The sequence below is a fragment of the Anomalospiza imberbis genome, chromosome 3, assembly GCF_031753505.1.
Source record: "Anomalospiza imberbis isolate Cuckoo-Finch-1a 21T00152 chromosome 3, ASM3175350v1, whole genome shotgun sequence".
Taxonomy (NCBI): domain Eukaryota; kingdom Metazoa; phylum Chordata; class Aves; order Passeriformes; family Viduidae; genus Anomalospiza; species Anomalospiza imberbis.
The window spans coordinates 78,294,652-78,314,110 of record NC_089683.1 but is presented as its reverse complement, the minus strand read 5'-3'; the positions used below and the strand labels follow the sequence as shown (position 1 = coordinate 78,314,110).

At 41.7% G+C, this 19,459-nt stretch overlaps 1 protein-coding gene across 6 annotated transcripts in view; it reads left to right on the top strand.

Annotated features, from left to right (window-relative positions):
• Positions 1-1,599: 1,599 nt before the first annotated feature.
• Positions 1,600-19,459, top strand: part of LTBP1 (latent transforming growth factor beta binding protein 1) — a 185,766-nt gene continuing 167,906 nt past the window's right edge. For all 6 annotated transcript variants that reach the window (XM_068185291.1, XM_068185292.1, XM_068185290.1 and 3 more), the window contains exons 1-3: positions 1,600-2,552; positions 2,958-3,028; positions 17,252-17,540. In XM_068185291.1, the coding sequence (XP_068041392.1) occupies positions 2,095-2,552; positions 2,958-3,028; positions 17,252-17,540 (818 nt within the window). In that variant the 5' untranslated portion in view covers positions 1,600-2,094. The remainder of the gene's footprint in view (positions 2,553-2,957; positions 3,029-17,251; positions 17,541-19,459) is intronic.

Below are 19,459 nucleotides of genomic sequence, written 5' to 3'. Positions count from 1 at the left end.
TATTTCTTAAAAGCAACTGGCTTCTGCTGTGGAATGATGCAGTGTTTGCCCTCTGTTCAACAAACCCAGCCACACACAGAGCTGTGATCTCATTCTGGAAAACTTCTGAAGGACAGCAGCCTTGTACAGAGCAACAATCCTGAGTATCACGTCAGTTTCTCACCGCTTAGTCCCCACCTCCCTACACTGGTTTCAAGGTGTTTTTCTGTTCCCTAAATACTGTAAAAACAGTTAGCATAGTTGGGATTCATAGTAATTAGTTTTTGGAAGGCTGAACAGTTCACTTGCTGGGAATGTCTTCCAAGTTAAAAAGATAATAGGTGTATATGTTTGCTACGAGAAGAGGCAGTGGTCTCACATTTAACTTCCCAGCTAACTTCAGACTGGGGCTCTGAAGCGTTTAGGCTTTATCTCAGTTTTTCTTTGAAGCACCACAGAGTTTCATTCTCATTTTACCCACTGTGGATTTAGAATACCCAAGTACTTGTGGCATTTTCTTTTCAAACACTGTGTTTCAATTCAGACCACTGGAGGCACAGAAGCAGAAGCCTTTAACATTGATGTGGATCCCTTACACTGTGACTTTAGCAAGCTCCAAACTCTCATCTATTTAAAACATCTATTTATTTTTGAGCAGTTTTAAATAGATGAGAACTAAAGAGGAAGGGACTGTTATGCTCCTAACACTGGCTTTTGCCTAGAATCGAGTCAACGTTAAACCCTCCTGCTCCCCTTGCCGTCTGTGTAGTTGTGCCAAGAGCATTTAAGAGCAAAATCTTGTCGGTTTGGAGCCGGGGTCAGTGTCCTTAAAGTTTTGGAAAAGAGCAGAGGAGAACCCTGGGAGGAGGACCTGAATTCCAATCCATTGGATTTGCAAACTGATTCTCCACAAAGTTTCTTGGAAAGAACTCGGACACATCAGCTTCTGAGTATTTTAAAAGATGTACCTTCGGGTTATTTTGTGAACTTTGTTTTTTTGTTTACAGTGCTAAAGGGTGAGGTTGGTTAAGACACACTGGAGAAAAACGTGGGCAGTTTTGCTTATACATTAATTACGAGTATACAATTGTGGTTTGTATTTCATTCTTTACTAATACACACTGCTTTACGAACATAAAGAAAAACAAGGAACAATATAGTCCCTCCTAATCCTGCTAAGATTTTTGCTAAGAGCAACCACTGGCCGAGACGGAGGAATGTGCTTACCTTAAACTTGTGTAAAGCGCTTTCACCGAGTCCCCACCTACAGAGTGAAGCACGTATATTACGCTTTTGGGGCTTTAAAGCCTCACCTCCACTGAAATACAACAGAAAGGTTCAGCTGTTGCCGAAGTACAGGTACGCTGCCCCAGCAGCTCGGGCAGCTGTGCGGGCCGGCTCCGGGGCAGAGGGCAAGTCGGCACCCGCAGGTTCGACCAGGTATTCCCGAGGCTCGCTTGGCGGCGCGGGCTCCGGAGCCCGCAGCCCGCAGCCGCCCCCTCCCCGCCCGCGGTCACCTGGCGCGGCCGGGCCCCCTCCCCGCGCCCGGGAGCGCCCCTGACGTCACGGCGGCCCCAGATTGGCTGCGCGGGGCCGGCACCGGGGCAGGGGCACCCTCCGCCCGCCCCCTCCCCTCCGCACACGCTCACTCGCCCAGAAACTCTTAAAGAGGGGCTTCGGAACAGCCCGCACCGGCTCCAGGGCCGTTCCTTACACACGCAGGCAGCCCCCTGGCAGCTCCGGCAAGCGAGACATCTGCTCTCCATTGCGACCACCCCCCTCCAGCAAACACCCTTCCCCTGCTGCTCCTCCTCCCTTCCCGCTCCGGCTCGCAGCTCGGCTCGCACCCGCCGCTTCCTTTCTTCCAACGATGTTTTCCTGCTCTACGGGGCGAAGTGTTTGCTGAACTTTCCTAACAGTTTGGGGGGAGGGCGGGAGGATCCTGAGGCTTTTTTCCTTCTCTGCCCCGCCCGGAGCAGGTTGGGGGGCAGCGAGCGGAGGAGGGATCCGAGCCCCGGGCGCAGGGTCGCACGCACACGCGTCCTTTGGCGGAGAGGAAGCCCTTGCACCGCGGCTCCGCGAAGTTCGCCGGCTGCAGGGGCTCCCGCTGTGGAAATGGGTCGGATCAGACGGGGCTTCCTCCTCCTCCTCCTCGCTGCCTGTGCGCTTTTGTCACCAGGACTCGCAGCTTCCGAAAAGGGCAGGCTAAGGAGGATCACGTACGTCCTGCAGCCCGGCCGGGGGAGCTCCTCCGGCGGCCGGCAGCAGCGCCCGACCCTCCTCGGGGGGGAGCAGCAGCAGCAGCGCACGTTCAATGTGCAGCTGAACACGCGCTACGGTGGCGGCGGCGGCCCCCTGGAGCGGACCCGGCGGATGAGCAAGCCGGGCAGCGCCGCCGTCCAGCTCCGCTTGGGCGCCGCCGGCCAGGTCCACCCCAACTCGGCCGCTCACGCCTCCTCCTTCGCCAAGCCGGCCCGCTTCAGCCCGCGGCTCAAGGCGCCGCCGAGCCCCCACGGCAACAGCAGCGCCGCCCTGCCCCTCCGCCAGAAGAACCAGCTGCCGCCGCTGCCGGGGTAAGGCGCCCTCCCGTCCCGCGCGTTCCCCGCTCCACCACCGCAGCTCCCGACCACCGCCGGCATCTCCGCCGCGGTCGCTGTCGCCCCCTCGGGAGGCAGGAGAGGGCGGGGGGCTGTCCCGGGCTCTGGGGGCGCCGCGGCGTTACCTGCCCGGCCCCGGTGCCCGGCGCGCCCGCCGTGGGCGCGGAACATCCGCGGCACGTGGGGCCGGGCGCGAGGCCAGCTCCCCGCGTCCCGGGAGTCCGCGGCGGCCCCGCGCCCGGCCTGAGGCGTCGAGTTTAATCGGGAGTTTCATTCTTCCCGCCTTCGTCTCCCCGGCCCAGCGCCCGCCCCGCGGCCCGGCTCGGGATGGGGAGCGGGGGTGCCCCGCCGGACACTGGTCCTTGTTTGCTGTTCCCGCAGGGTCAATGTGTGCGGGGGGCAGTGCTGCCACGGCTGGAGCAAGGCCACGGGCTCCCAGCGGTGCATCAAACGTGAGTAGCCGAGCGGTCGGGGAGGGGCGTGTGGTGGGACCCGAGGTGACCAGGCTGACACCTGGCGAGGTGGTGGATGCTGGGATCGTCTGTGGGTAGAGAGGTGCTGGCTGAGCTACAGAAACCACAGGACAGGTCTTTCCGTCCTTAAAGCGCTCCTTCCTAACCTTCACCTTTGCTAAAGGGTGAACAGTGGGTGTCTCTTGCATTTATTTGTAGCGCAGATAATGACATTTTTGGAGAGATCTTTGTGGAGGCTTTGTATGTGTGAACATCCCCTCCCCATCAGTTCTTGGTTTTTAGAAGTTTTCAGAATGGGGGGCTTAACAGGGTAAAGAATCTACCAGAGGAGTACAGGTGGGGAGCAAGGAATCGCCATCTACCCACCCTGTCCTTTCACCAGTGTGACACATGAATGATCCTGTGATTACCACATGGAATTTTCGAAGCACTGAACAACGTGAAAGAAGTGGGTTTGGTGAAGGTAGGGTGATGTACCTTTACTGGGATAACTAGAAACACAAAATATGTGCATAAAATAACACTGAGTCAATCCTCCTATGGTCTGGTTGTTCTTTATAACGGGAAAGCAGAAGAATTTCTGCTACTTTGGGCAAGACTCAGAATGGTTGCAAATGAATGATGATGGAGTGATGTCATGAGGTCAGGAAAGACTGGAAGGGCATAGGTCTTCAAGAAACTTCTGTAAGTTTCTGTGAGATTGGATAGACCCGGGAATATTGCTGTAGTTCAGCAGGACACATTGCTGTCCCTGAGAGAGTTGGAGTAAACAATGTTTTCAAGATTTTTTTTTTCTTTCCAGTGGCTTTTGTGCCTATGTGGGATTTTTCACAATAGGGAGCAATCACTTTTGCAATCCTGACTAAGGTCAAGTACCTTTGACCTGCACAGACCTGTTGCTAAGAAGCAAAGACTTTATGACTGTAGTTAAAGACAAAACTTCACACTAATTTAGACATGTATTTAAGATATTCTTTTAAATTAACATTTTCAAATGCATGTTGCTGTGTTAGGTTAGTCATATTTTGCTTAACATCTTATAAGTATCACAATGTTTTCCTTCAGCTTACAGTGGTATTTTGAGGCTAACTGCAGAGCTTAATAAAAACTTAACTTAAAGACTAATTAAGAAAATATCTTAGTAATTTCAGGACATTAGGTAAAAAATGTATTTTAACTGTGCTACTGTCAACCGATTTTATTTTCACTACTTTAAACAAAACCCAAACAATGTTTTGAGTTTTTTTAAATGTTTTTTTCTCTGTCTTCTAGTAACTTTCATTTCCAGGCAACTTTTTTTTTTTGTAAATTAAGTAATTTTCTTTGCTTTTTGTCCTTTATGTTTTGTCTTTTTCACTTCTCTGATTATCATTCATCTTTTCTTTTTGATTCTCTTTTATTTTTAGAGTCTTCAGTAAGGACTAAGACAGATTTTTATGTGATAGCTATGTAGAATTTAATTTAAATACATTAATTACTTGGCTAGTTCATACAGTTACTGGAGGAATGGAGTAGCAGAGACAAAGTTAAAAGAAAGAAAGGTGGGGGGAATTTCTCATTTTGTGCCTCTGATATTAGGCTTTCCTTAGCATTAAATATTTTTATTCCCTGCTCTGATGCCACTCTAATTCCTCCTAGCAGTGGTATAATACACTTGGCTTGGATTTTCTCAGTTTCACCCCTCTCTTGGCAGGCCAAGGGAAGCACTGAATGTACTGAAGTTGTCTGTTTTGTAACTTAGGCAAACCATGAGATAGCATTGACTTCATTCAGCTATGGAAGATTAGTTACACAGTCATAAAAGCCAGATATCATCTTTTCTGGAAGCTCCTGATGTTCCTTTCAGAAGAAAATAAAATCTATAACTGAACAACAGTTAACCCCTTTGTTTCCTGTAAAATGATAAGTGAGTTTTTAAAATTCAGATAGCAGGCTCTGTTGGTTTTGAGTGGCTTATTGCAGCAGTGGATTAACTGTGCCACAGATGCTGGCACACCTGAGCTGACTTGATGCAAAGTCAGTTTGATTCTGTCAGGGTTTATTAGTTCAGGCTCAGTATCACTTTAATAAGCTATTTAGTCTCTAGGGCCAGATTTTACTCTTTTGCATGGTGCAAAGCCTGAGTTAATAAACCCCAGACCCATACTGGCTCTTTCCAGAGCCAGCTTCCATTTGTCTGCATCATGCTTCCAGAACCAGAGTGCTGAGAGCCAGCTCTGATCAGCGAGGTTTATTAGCTCAGGTGTAATCCCAGGCTGGAACAAGCAGCATGTGTTTCTGCTCTGCTGCACCTGTGTGAATAAGCCTGCCTGGAGCCCTCAGAAAGAGGGGGTGAAGGCTGGAGGTCTGCTCTTGCAGCCAGGCTGCCTTCCCTTCCCTTTGCCTTGCCTGGTGGTGTTTGCCAGCCCTGCTTTCTCACACGTGAGGCTGTGGCTGCCGTTCCCTTGTGGGACTTCTGTCCGGGCGGGTGGCAGTCTGACAGGGAGCAGTGGCAGCCACATTGCTTTTCCCTCAGCAGCAGCAACAGGGGGTGTTTGAAATGTTTCTGTGCAGGTCAGAGGGCAGCATCTGTACGGAGGAGGCAAGGGAACTTTGCAAGTCCTTTTATTTAAATTTTAGTCTGAAGCTGAACTGCCTGTTGTGTTTACATTTGTTCATGTTCTCTTGGAAGCCTGACAGTCCTCAGAAGGTGAGCTTCTGTCTTTCTGTAAACTGTATGAGAGTGCCTACCATATCCAATTTAGGCATGTAGGGTTTTCCCCCCTCTCTCCCTAACATTTGTTTTACATTGTAAAAAGTTCTTAAAACTTTTTTCAAACTCAGAGTGACTTAAATTATGAAGAGCTGCATCATTCTAATTAAAAAGATGAAATGATAACACTCAGTATTAAAAGCATTCAGAATTGTTTTATGCTGGGCATTGATGCCTAACAATGAAAACCAACCTTTTTGAAGCTTTCATAACATCCACCTTTGGGTAAAGAAAAAGGTGGGAAAAATTGAACCACAATAGTAAACATCTTGGAAAGTCAGAAGCACGTGAAATGGTTTAGGACAAGGATTGTCTTCCAGTCATAATTATCGTAGGTTATAATCTGTGCAAGTGCAGTAATGAGATACCACCAAGGCTGGAGACACCATGTTTTGTTAGTACTTGTTGCATAACAGAGCTTTATAGAAACATTAATTAGCTCTGTAACATGTCTGTAAGGCAAGTAAAGCTTAGAGTGTGGGGTTTTTATTATTTCATTTATGGAAATTAAGCCATAGGTTAATGTGGTCTTGGACAAGTTATAACAACTGTCAGGCCTGTGATGGAAATCAGGAGTTCCCACCACCCAAATGCGTGTTTATCCTGTTGAAATCTGTTGTCTCGTACTTCGTTACTTACTACTAAATTTCTGTTAGTTAAAACTTCTACAAAACATACTCTTCTGCTTGTTTTGGTTTTGTGTGCTTAATGATACAAGGAGATGTTTTTCATTTTGGGAATGCAAGAGAAAATTACCTATTGCATGGAGAATCTGCTACCTTAAAAAGATAAATGAAAAGAGCCACCTTGTAGTAGTAAACCCCTTGTGAAATGTATAATATGTTTTGTCTGGAGTATTAATAGCAGTTGTTTGTGAGTGATCTCAGTGGAAACTGGATGGTTAAAAAAATGGGAAGGAAAGAGCCAGCAGTTTTTAATGGCATGAGTTCCTTACTGCAGAGGTGTAAGAAAGGCTCATAGGGCAAAGAGGTGAGGAAGTGGATTTTGGAGGAACACATTCAGAATAAATTTCCTATAGGGAGAGAAATTGCTGTTTGTGTAGAAACCAGGTATGCCATCATTGTCAATTAAGATTAAAAGGATGTTAAGCCTTTCTTAGCTGAAGATGTTGTGTGTGTGCATGCATCTATTCCATGCATAGGGCTAGTGTTGGAACTGGACTGAATTCTATGAGTTTGATCATGATCTGTCTGTCATGTGCTTGGGCACCTTGGGAAAGTCATCAGAAAATAAGAAAGCAGGAAAGAATTGGCTTTTTCTTCGCATTAAAATATTATCTTCCTCATTTTCTTTTAAAAAAGATCGCCTGACTCAATGTTAAATAAAGACATTAGAGAGGTTTAATTTATTTTTCAGAATAAGAAAATACACAACAGTAGATCCTTGCTGCTGTAGAGGCAGGAGACCGGAAAATTGTGTGAATACTTGCCCCGAGGAAGGGTACCTTTTGTTCACTTTCTGAATCTGCATGGCTTCTACTTGTGTGTTGCTGTTCAATTTGAGCCACCTTCTCCCTAAATTTCAAGAGCTGTACTTCTTGCTGTGGCTGAGTAAGCATGCTACAGCTTTGTATCTCCTTCAGGACATGGGCACCTGGCAGTGTGACCCAGTGGCTCCAGATCACCTGGATGGGAGTGTGCCCTAAATTGCTTCCACCTTGTGCTTCTGAATTTCTTGGGGAAGGTGAGGGAAAGATTGCATGCTTAGGTCTTGTCCTGGAATAGGGTTAGGATCCAGACCTGGAAACTTAGAAATATAAGTGAGTCCTCCAGTTTAGATGTAAAACTCTGTGTCACTAAACATTTTCGTATGGGTTGCTCAGAAACTACTCTTTTTCTGCTTTCAGTTCAGCTCTTAGAAAGGGGTATCCAGGAGAGCTGTACTTTTCATCATCAGGACTGAGTACTTCAAATGTTTGCAGCTGTGCTTCTTGGTGGTTTTCTGGTCACAACTGGTTGCTGAGGCTTGTGCTTAATCAGTTTTGTGGCTTTGAGTTTTACCAAGTTCTGTTTATTTACATTGTGTATACAAAGCCCAACTATAACATACTGTCCCCAAATGTTGTTTCTTCTCATTCTAAGACCATCATTTCAGTAAAAGCAATATCAATCTCCTTCAAATTATGTCTAAATCAAAATTTAATATCTGAGTTTTAAAGAGACAAACTACATTGACCCCTTGTGACTGACCTACACATTAGTCCTTTCTGATCTATCCTTTGATGTGGTTTTTAAACAATTCAGAATTGAAAAAACTGAAAGTCTGAGAAGCTTGGTTTTGCCTTTGCTGTGCTTGCTACTGTAATATGTAAATAAAACTTTTGAATTTCATGTACTGTAAATGGGTTTTGTAGTGGGAAAGCTCTGTTAGGCCTTGGTACTTCTACTTTGCTTTATTTTTCACTTATTGAAAGGGAAAGGGGTAGAACGACAGGGTCCAAATTCTTGTAGTCTTTGTCTACATTAGCAAATAAGCATGGAGCTGATTTGTAGACAAAAGCCTTTGGGTCTGATGACCTGAGGCCCAGGGCATGTGTGTTTCAGGGCTTAGTGTTTTATTTTGGAGAAGGTGTAGTCTGGTCTTATGGAATGAACACCAATATGAGGCTAAAATACTTTAGGTGCATTCTTGGAGTGCTTGTGTTTTGAGTTTAGCTTTTTATTATTTAGACATATTCTTTTTCTTTGCATCTTAAAAGAAATAGAGTGCACACACCTAAAGATGGTCCTACAACACACACTGAATCCCTGTAAGTGCAATTGGTGTGACAGCTTCAGGGGAGGCTGACCTGAATCAGCAGTAATGCAGACTTTGAGCACAGTGTCTGTCTCCTGGCCATGGTTGGCAGCCAGCCTCCCTCCTGTGAGACCCGGCTGTAAAAGAGCTGTGAGAAGATGAGGGAGCTGTTAGCTGCTGCCTGCTCTACACATGACCATGCCATGTGCCATTCCCTCATTTTGGTGAGGAAATTTAAGTTCACAATTAGTATGAAGTGAAACCTACCCAGCCTTCTCTTTGTGAGACACTGGGGTCTTTACTGGAAACAAGCTCATAATGGTACATAGTCTGTTTCATAGAAATGCTACAAGTGTGTATAGAATTAAGACAGAAAAAAAAAAAAAAAAAGAGAACCTTAAAAGAAACTTGTCAAGACATTGTGCTCTCACACTGGAGCAGATGACAGATTGATAGTGAACTTGTTTAGCTCATTGCAGCAGTTAGTGTTAACAAAAGAAGCGAGACCTGCAGTAAAGTTGTGGTAAGTCTACAGTGGATAAAACCTCCTGAACGCTTACATTCTTAATAGAGAATCAGGAGGAACAGTGAAAACTGAGGTGTTTTGATTTTATTTTTTTCCTCCTCCCTTTCAGTTTGTTGGCTGTTTGTTTTCAGTGTGTAACTTGGAAGTGGAGTAGAAAGCTGTGTGTGCGCCAGGGAAAAGCCATGGTTTGTCCCTCAGTTGTGCACTGCCTGGTTCTGGCATGCGTGTAGGAACAAAATGATGTATTGACAGAAGAGTGATTCTTTGATACTCACAGTACTAGTCTTACACCTCTCTCCTTACAGCCACTCTTCCTGAGCATGGAGAAGGGAAGAGCTGGAAGGAGGCATGCTCCTCTCTCCTTCCTGTCCTGCAAAGCGGCTTTGTGTATGGGATCAGTGAGCTTCCCAACCTTGGGAAAAGCAGGGCTCTAGCACGGGGTGGGGTTCTGCTCTCTGTGAGGCCTTGAGAAAAGTGCAGCCTTCACCATGAAGGGCTGCCTGTGCCAACTGATCCTGCCTTAAAGGAAGCTTGGATTGCCTGGGAGCTATAGGATTTGTGGAGGGTGGATGAAAAGGGGCACACATCTCCCTAAACTGTCTCCTTGTTCACACTCTGGAGTGCAGATTATTGATGGTTCGGGTGGCCAAATCAGTCCATGCTCTGTAACTGATATGTTAGTTGTTAGACTGCTGTTGGGTTGGGTTTGAGGTTTCTTTCTTTAGTTGGCTTTTGTTCTACCTCTAAAAGCAGCAGTACTTGTGTAGCCTAATTTATTCCTGGAAAATAGATTCTATACATTGACTAAAGAAAGAAAGCAAATGTTTAGCATTTCTCCACATCTATGACTGCAAACACAGGGGAAAGAAGCATTTTACATTTAGTAAGGCAAGATGTTCATTTAAATACAGAGCTAAAAATAGGTCTGCTTGGGCATGTTCTTCTTTTTTGTGAACTGCAGATAGTAATCCCTGCATGTGGGAAATTCTTTTGTGTCCTATGGCAAGATTTGCTTTTTTTTATAATTGAGATCAGGTTTTTATTATCCCTAGATGGCAGTTTAGGCCTGGAACTTCAGAGAAGCTCAACCAAATTGTGAACTCTAATTGAGAATTGGATGAATTTAGGGAAAACTTTATCGTACTTACTGTTTTGCTACTCTATTGTAATTCATAGTTTTTTCTCTTGTCTTTCTCTTTTTTGTAACGCTTCAGTTGTCTGAATCCTGCATCCAGTTAAATATTTCCAGTTGCCTTTTTACTGAGCTTGTTTTAGTTCAGTTTCCTGCAAATTTACTATGAAATATTTTGTAACAAAATGAGTAAGCACTGTACTGAGAAACGTTAAGCGAAATAAAAAGAATTGCATACTGGAGTGTTAACCACTCAAGCAGCAAAAACAGTGTGTAACATGTGAATCTGCTGGTTTCCTTGGCTGTCCATTCTGTAATGAACAATTTTCATTTTTATTTGTGGGCACTGGAATGATAATGGGATTTGTAGCATGTGAAATGTTTGTATTGTCAGAATATGCATAGCTATGATTTCCTAGAATTAAATACTTTAACATGTCTCTCAGATTGTACAGTCTTAAATATTTATATTATATAAACTCCAGTAAACACAACATGAATGAAAAGTATTTAACAGTGTGTTATATTCTTGTTGTTGATAGAATAATGCATCCTATTGCTAAAGTTAAGCTTTTGAAGTGTTTGAGTACAGTTGCTGTTCAATTCTGCTGAGTCTTGGCATTCATAGATTATACTATGGAGATACATAGAATATAATATTAGTAAAGTACATTGTTGCCACTAGGTTAAGGGAGAAACTGATTTTTTGTGTGTTTGTTTTAAAAGAAATATGTATGCTAAAAGCATTGTTTTTTGTTTCCCTCCCTTCCTGGAGGTCATGTTTACATGCCATTGTGGGAATTAATCTGATGGTTTGAAGTGGACAGCAAAGAATTCTGTGACATGCTTTCATTTGAAGTATATTTAGGGAAAGAATTCCTTAAGACCATATAGTTATGATAAAAACAAGTTCCTGTGTAGAAAGACACAGATGGTTGTAATACTACCTCCATTAGTAGTGTAGAGGTCACACAGGTTTTCTGCAGTTAATGTAATTTCTTAGGACTATATAAAAGTAATTTCAACTGTTTTTTTATAGAATGGTTTTAAACAAGGTTGTATCACCCTTGATTGCAAATTCCTCTCTCCTTTATTCTCAATGAATGTTTAGAATTATTGGATATATAGCTGGTAAACTTTTCAATTTTTGAAACCTCTTTGGTGTGAGATGCTCAGATAGAGAACTAGGTCCCCAGAAAAACATTAGCTTCAGTGAACTTTTGGGTTTCTAGACTCCAGTTGCATCCTCAGTCCTGGCTTAATACTTAAAAGGATATTCAGAGAAAAAAAAAAGAAGTGGTGAGCTAAGCAGAAGAGTAGTTTGGAGAACAGGAAATTGTATAAAACCATTGATCTTCAGGATGTCAGCACCATATTCAGATTTTTCTGAGGCGAACTGGAATATGCCTCTTTGCTTTCAGAACCCACAGCTTGTTGCCTTCCAATGAAAGCGCTTCACTGCCTTTCTTCTGGGAATCGGTGGGGGATCATCATTCTGTCTTTCAACCCAGCAGGAGTTAAAGGTGCCTTTCTATCACAGCTTTTTGTTTAGGATGTGCACTCAACCAAGATGAGCTTTGGTTTGGTTTCCTTGTGTGCCTGAGGAGTAAAAATCTTGCATTAATGCAATAAGGCAGTATTTAGTATGCCTTTAACAGTATTCCTATGTTGCATGTAAAGAAACTTGAAAACTCTGCCATCAGCACAGACATATGTGCACAGATGTCATAGTGTTGGTTTTTCCCCTTTCTGTAAACTTGATGCATGCATCATTTCTCAACCATTTTGTGCTGGAATCTGAAACAGCTCTATACTTAAAATCCTCTTTCCAATTGCTGAATTTTCTATTATTTGCCCTCTGGCGTGTATTGTGCCCGACAGGATTTACACACCCCTGTGGGAGAAGTTGATACATACTGTGCCAATGTGTACTGTGATTAAATTTGTTGGAAGTAGGTGCATTCTGTTTAAACTGGTGCTGAACTATTATGTGTGCTCAAGAGGAGAAAAAAAAAGGTAAGTTTCATATGGAAAAAGAAATCTGTTGGGTGGGTGTGTTAGAAATAGTGTAAGACTCACAACACTGTTATAGTAATTGTGTTGAAATATTAGAAATTTAGGAATGACATTGAAAAACATTTGTGGACATTTAACTACAAACCAACAGCAATTGCTTGTTAAAGGAAATACGTAAAGGTGGAGCTGAGGCTAAAAGGCTAGAGATTTGGGTGCAGAAAACTTTTGGGATATTTAAATTTGTTTATTGTGAGTTTCTCACTGAAAAATAAATTTTTGTGGATTTCTGTTTTCCACAAGGAAACAAACTTGTAAATATGTTGTTACTTTTGAGGAAGTTAAAAGAAGTGATTAGCATAGGAATGAGACTGTCATGATCTTAATCCAAGAATTAGTGTTAGTTAAATATTATTTTAATAGAAACATTTTTAGGACAAGTGGAGTTAGTTATACTTGCATTTTGATTCATTTGAAGGGAAAAAAATATAAATTTTTATCTAAATTTCCATAAATGACAATGTTTTTTACTTACTGATTCCAGATAATAAATTGTGCTTAATTTAGAATGTATTGAAACAAATTACACTCTGTATATATAGAAGTTTTTAAATATTTGTGTTTTGAAACTATTATAAATCTTTTATTTTAGGTCTTGCTTCTGCAAATATTTATATACACTTTAACTGTAATGACATGAGCACGTGGACTGAAAAGTGTATATGTATAGATCAGTCTCAAACCAACATAAGATGTTTTGGGAGGGGTGTGTATAAACCTCACGTTAATGTTATTTTACCCTTCCTTTTCTGAAAGAATGTCATAAATACAACCATGATATACTGATATGCATTTGTCAAACCCGGTAGTAGTCTGTCTGAGAGAGTGGTGAGCAGTAGTTGATTAGGGAAAGATGTATAAAAAGGGTGAGCATTTGGGATACAGTTTTGGGCTTTTTGTGACTTAGGTACTTCCAAAGCAAATGTGTCACTGTGACTTTATTTTCAGTAGATGCAGATTACATGGTCTTAAAACATAAACCAACCCAAGACAATCCTTGTTCCTTCCCTACTATATTGGGTTTGGCTGAGCTGGAGCTGTGCTTTGCATTGGTACCTAGAAAGGTGTTGGTAACATTCCAGGATTTTGGCTACTGCTGAGCAGTGCTGGCACAGCACCAGCAATGTCTCCCAACATTCCCTTCCCCCCATCAACAGGCTGGGGGTGGGCAAGATCATGGTGGAGGACACAACTGGGAAAACTGGCGCAAACTGACCAAAGGGATATTGCATACTATATGACATCAGCTCAGATAGAAAAGCTACGTAAAGGTGAAGAAACAGAGGGCATTTGTTATTTACAAAGCTTGCCTTCTGATGCAGCCCCTACAACTGCTGAAGCCCTGCTTCCTGGAAAGTGGCTGAACATCAGTTGCTGATGGGAAGTAAAGAATAAACCTGTTTGGCTTTTTTTTTTCTCTTTACTTGTGTGCACACAAACCTTTTCTTTAGTAAACTGCCTTATCTCAGCCTATGAATTGTTCTTGATCTTATTTTCTTTCCCCTGTCTAGATGGAGACTGATAGAGCAGCTTAGTGGACACCTGGCATCCAGCCCAGGTCAACCACACCACAACCATACTTATGGAAAGTGAGGGAAGATTGGCTATATTATCTATGCCCAGCCTTTCAATGTGGCCAACTTCTGTTGCACAGCAAGTTTTGGATGTTGCTGCAAAGTAGCTCAAAGAGCAGATCAGTCTTCTCTCTGACAGAAAAATCTATTGAGACTTATTAAACACAAAACCAGCACTCTTGCTCAGGAAGTTGCTGAGCCTCTAATTCTTAAAAGCTGTAGTGCTATAAACTTTTATTGTGTCTCACCCTGTCCTTAAGTGTTCACCTTAGTAATGGAGGGAGAACACTGGACAAAGTGGATCTTTAATCTGACCCACTAAGCTTAGTCTCATTATTTGCATCTTTGCCAAGCTCCATTTTGAATTTCCAGTCATGACCTCCTTGAATTGAATAGGATGAAGCCAATTGCCTTTAACAGCAGTATATTGGCCTGCTTTTCAGTTTTGGACTTAATACTTCCATGCTTCAGTATTTGGAAGCTTAGCTTTATGGAAAATACTGGTGTTTTCAGTTTTATGGGCCGTTATTGTTGTCTTCAAACAAAATAATTAGGTCATTCATTTGGCACACTACAGCTGTCTTGAGCATTTTGGAAACTAAACTGCTGTATTATGTAAATTAAAATGTTCATTTTAATTCTTTCCTAAAGAATCTTTAGTGATCTTTAATCCAGTTTTGTGATCTTCTATAATGCAACATTAATGAAGGACTTCAGTCAAAAGGTTTATTGCTGTGAAGATTTAACGGATGGGGTTTTCAGCCTGTTGTCACTGGTCTTATAACTTGGTTGCTGGATCTCCTGATGGTTCTTTTGTTAATGGCCAGTTAGAGTAATGCGGTTTGTCCTGCAGAGCATTTGCTTCATGTACATGTAATATGTTTCAGGGTTTACATTACTGTCAGTGAAGTAAGAGTGTTCAAGTCTGTGTGGGCAAAAAAGATGAGGTAATTTCAAAACAGGTTCTGTTTTTAGCTTTATAGCTTTATAGCTTTTTAATTCACTGCAACCTTCACTTCAATCAGTAGAAACTCAAGTTTTTCTAGGCTTCTGAAGCACAACTCTGGTTGTTAACTAAAGGAAACAGAGTTGCAGTCTTTCCAGGTTTGTCTTTTGTGTATGTATACATTGTTACTTCACTTTTGAGAAGAGATATGGCATTATCAGTGTCCCAACAGAGTGGGTATTTTTTCATACTGACTTTTGGTGTGGTCTTCTTAGCTTACTTCTGTGTTGTCATTGGTTTTTAAATAATTTCTTGAGAAACTTAGAGGTTAATATAGGCACGTGTCCATGAATCTCCAGAAATATATTAATACTTTCTTAATGTAAAAATGGGACTTTTAAAAGTCTGCCTTTTTTTAAAGATTTTTTGAGATGTTTTTCTGAAGCATTCTCATATGGGCCCAAATTCTTTACTGCGATCTTTGCACATTTCATACAGATGACTCAGGTGATGGGATCACTCTTCTGGTCTCAAGAGTCTCTCCAAAGTCACTGAAACTTAACTAGAATTTTAGGCTCCTGAATTTAGTTTCCAAGATATGATTTATTTCAGTCATGTGCCTATAAAGGAATTTTTCACTGTTTCTAGCAAAATCTAAGTTTTATAAATAAGACACAAGGAAGATTTGGCTTATCTGTTACAGCATATGCTTGTTGCAAATCCCTTCTCAGGTTTACAGTGAAAATGGTCTTCAGGTTTCCAGAACTCAAAGACAAGACAGAGTCTCAAAAATAAATAAATAGAAGTGAGCAAATTATTACTTTTCTGTTGCCAGGGGGTGCATAATATGCAGTTACGGTAGCCTAGCTAAGTATTATTGAAAATAAGTTTCACATGGAAGGGAAAATGTATGTGAAAAAACCCCATGCAATACTCGGGTTTAAGTTGTAGGGCAATTCTGGTGTTGTGTGCAGCTGGTATATATGGTACACCTGCCAGTGGATAAACTAGGCCTCCAAATGAACACAGTCCTGTTCTAATGAGTTAATTCATATATGTTTTTGTGCATTTAATTTATTTTTATGAATAGAAAAATGTATTAGAACTTGATTGAAGTGTTAAGTACTCTATTTGGACCAGGGTTGTGGACTGATTTTTTTTTTTAAATAATAGTTTAGTTGGATGTATCTGAATATGGTGCAGAATCCCATGTTATAGTTCAAGATATTATCTCACCTAAAAAAATTATCACCTGACATATAATTTTGTTGATGTTAAAGGATCATTAACAATATTAAAATATACTTACTTTGTAGGAACTAAGTAGCTCAGCCATGCTTTTTTCTTATACATGCTTCATTGTATACCATCTTTAATGTGAATAACGAAGAATTTTTTTTTGCTTTCTTTTAATATTAAATTGTGTCCTTTAGATAAGAGAATTAATTTGTTTTTCCATCTTTGTGATTCAAATTTCAGCATCCAAAATAAATCCTCAAGATAGACATGCCTTTGCAGTATTATGTGTATATATATATATAATGAGCAGTTGCTTTTACTTTTCTTCCTCCCTCCCTCCATTTTTTGGATGGGATTTGCTGCTCCTCCAAGTTTCCTGTCATTCAGAGTGGAGTTGATATTGTGTTAACTGGGTCTACAGGCTGGGTGTTGAGTCTAGGCTGGTTATTCAGACTCCCTCTGTAGTTACTAGATAGAGCAATGTAAAGCAGTGTAATTATTCCTCTCTAAAGGTGAAGTGTATTTTAAAGAATCTGATCCCTTTTCACTGATGATACAAAGAATCTATGGAAGCTGGTCTGGGATAATCACAAGCACCTGTCTGTTTCTTCCTAGGTGTAGCAATATCTTTGTAGCAGCAGTTCACGTCTCTTGTGTTGTTACAGTGGGGGTACTGCAGGGAATGTCATTTGGGTTTTAGAGAGGAAAGCGTTGAATTGCTTTATGCTCCTCTGCAATGTTCTGGTGATCTATAATGTGCTGTAGGGATTCATTCTAGGTACCTATGCAGCATCTGATTTTAAAACAGTAGTAAAATGAATCCCAGCCCGAATCAGTAGCAGAATTCTGTATCTGTGTAGTATTGTTTCATTAGATGCAGTTTTGGTTTTTAAAGTATGAGGAGAAGGGATACTGAGCAGAAAGGAGGAAGATTTGAAATAATGCTATATTTCACAACTTAACTGGTGCATTTCCTATTTTTTAGATCTAGCATTTTACTTTTTGAAGTTGTTGAAATGTTGTGCATGTCTGTTGTGCTAGAAATCAGTAAAAGCTGTACCAACTTGTATATTATCTTTGGTGGATCTTAGCAATGTTTCTCCTACTCCAGTTAACAATAACAATTAATACTTATTGTGGGCCGGGTTTGCATTTTCCTTCATGCTTTGTTTCACAGGTACTTTTTAAAATGTCTTTCCTTAGCTAACTGTGCACCACCGTGCCAAAATGGAGGGATGTGCCTGCGACCTCAGCTTTGTGTATGTAAACCGGGAACAAAAGGTAATTCCTGTGAGGATACAGTCGTGCAAGACACATCTTCCACTGGAGGCCGGAGCCCCGTTGTTCCCCCATGGCCCATACCCCAGCAGGCTGCCCAGCAGACCTTCTCTCAGAAGGCGCAAGTCCCACCAAAGGTTGGCCCTATGGCTCAGATGGCATTCACAATCAAGCAGAAGCCTCCTGTTGGGTTAACTCAGCAAATGCAACCACAGTAAGTGTTTTCTTTGCTCTTAAAGTAGTTCAGTATGTCAGATTTATAAAACGTTGTTCCTTGCAAGTGTTTTCAAAAAATCAGATTTGTCACAGATTTTTTTTAAAACGGCTTCTTGTTTTAACTGTAAGATTTCAGTGGATGTTTAGACTGTTGTACTGTATGAGCCAGATTTCCTTACCTGAACAAAATTTCCCATGGTATCAGTCAACATCTGTTTTCCTTAGAATGATATTGCTGTGCTAGTTTTGGAGGAATTAGTCTTAATTTACACTGGTGACCTTTAGAGATTATCCTAGAACAAAGTCTGACATGGAATTCTGACACGTTGTGTAACTGAGGAGAGTAAGATTTGGTGCTTCTCTTCTGGTTTCTTCTATTTGCATTATGTTTTCTCTTTTAATAGAAGTGTGCGTGGCTATGCTACAATGAGTATTTCTGCTTGCTTGTGTTCGAGGTTCAGGATTGTATCTGACTGCCATAAGCAGCAAGGAAACGCCCATCTTGTTAGAGAAGTTTTTCTCTGCCTCTTTAATAGCTGGTGACTTAGCCAGTCTTTGATATTATTTCCCTGAGCTTTAAATACTTAGAGTCTGAAATTTCTCTAATTGTACTGTTGTTTTCATTGATGTGTGTGACATTAATTTATTTCAAGATCCTATTTGATAATTGGGGGAGGGAGGTGCACAGGAGGGTGGCAATCAAGTGGAATGTGAACAGTTTTAGGTGTTTTCAGCTACTACTGTCCTTCTACTTTCAAGTGAAGTCAGTGACGAAAGGTGTTTCTGTCCTGTAGGAGGTGTTGCTTTTGGAGAGGTTGCTTTTGCTTTTAAGGAAGGTATAGTCTGTCTTGCTTGTAGTCACCAGAGCAAGATAATCAGGATAATCCTATGTTCGAAACTGTAAAAATGAATGTGGAAGGGTGGGTGGTGTATGATTATACAGTTCTGCACTTGAGTCATCGTAGGCTCCTGACAACAAAGTGCCACTTCCTTTCCAAAGCTACATCTGAGAACAGAGATCGTTGGACACTCCCAGTGTTATTTGTTGTCTCATAACCCCTTTATAAAGTTTTTTTCTCTGAAACCCTTCTAATTCTTTGTAGTAACTGTGGATCCACAAAGTCAACTAGGTTCCTACATGTCTTGTGTAATTTTAAGAGAAATTTACCTGAATTCCCTTGGAGTTCTAAGCCATAAGCCAGTATGTTCTTTGAGAAAGGTAGAAGGTAGAGCACTGAGGGCTTTAGGACCAAATACATCCAGAGTCTTGAAAGACAGAGAAATTGCTACCTAATTTTAGTATTTCCTAGTACTCTGGGTCCAGTTTCATTCCTACCAGTCAAGCAAAGTTTATTGAAGTGACTAATATGAAGGGGAAATTTCCCGTAAAATCATCAGGATTTTTTCCTGTTCCTTCCTCTCCAGATCAGCTGGACTCATCACCTGATGTCTCTACTTGGCCCCATAAAGAACAGTGCAACAAATCAGTACAAAAGGCCAGACAATTCCTGTCTTATCAGTACTGATTCCTGTAGAGTACACTTTCTTTTTTCTCCCTCCCTCTACATAAAAGCATTCTCAAGGAATTTTTCTTTGTTGCGATAAAGGCCAGTTGTCCAAACTGGGTAGTAAAATGTACTTAAAAAAAAAAAGAAGGGGGAAGAAAGTTAAAAGAATGTAATTTGTTCTTGCCTGAAAAAAATAATTGTCATCTTTTAGGCACTCTAAAACTGCACTCAGAAGGTTTGTGGCAGCCTCTAGAGAAGGCTTACTTTCCATTATTCCTCGAATAATGTCAAGGATAAAGGGTTCATCTTGTAAAAAAAAGAAAATATGATAAGTTGATATTTTTCTGTGCTATATGATGGTTGTTGGGCTGTGATGCTCAAAGTATTTCTAGAGGATACCTATATAGCA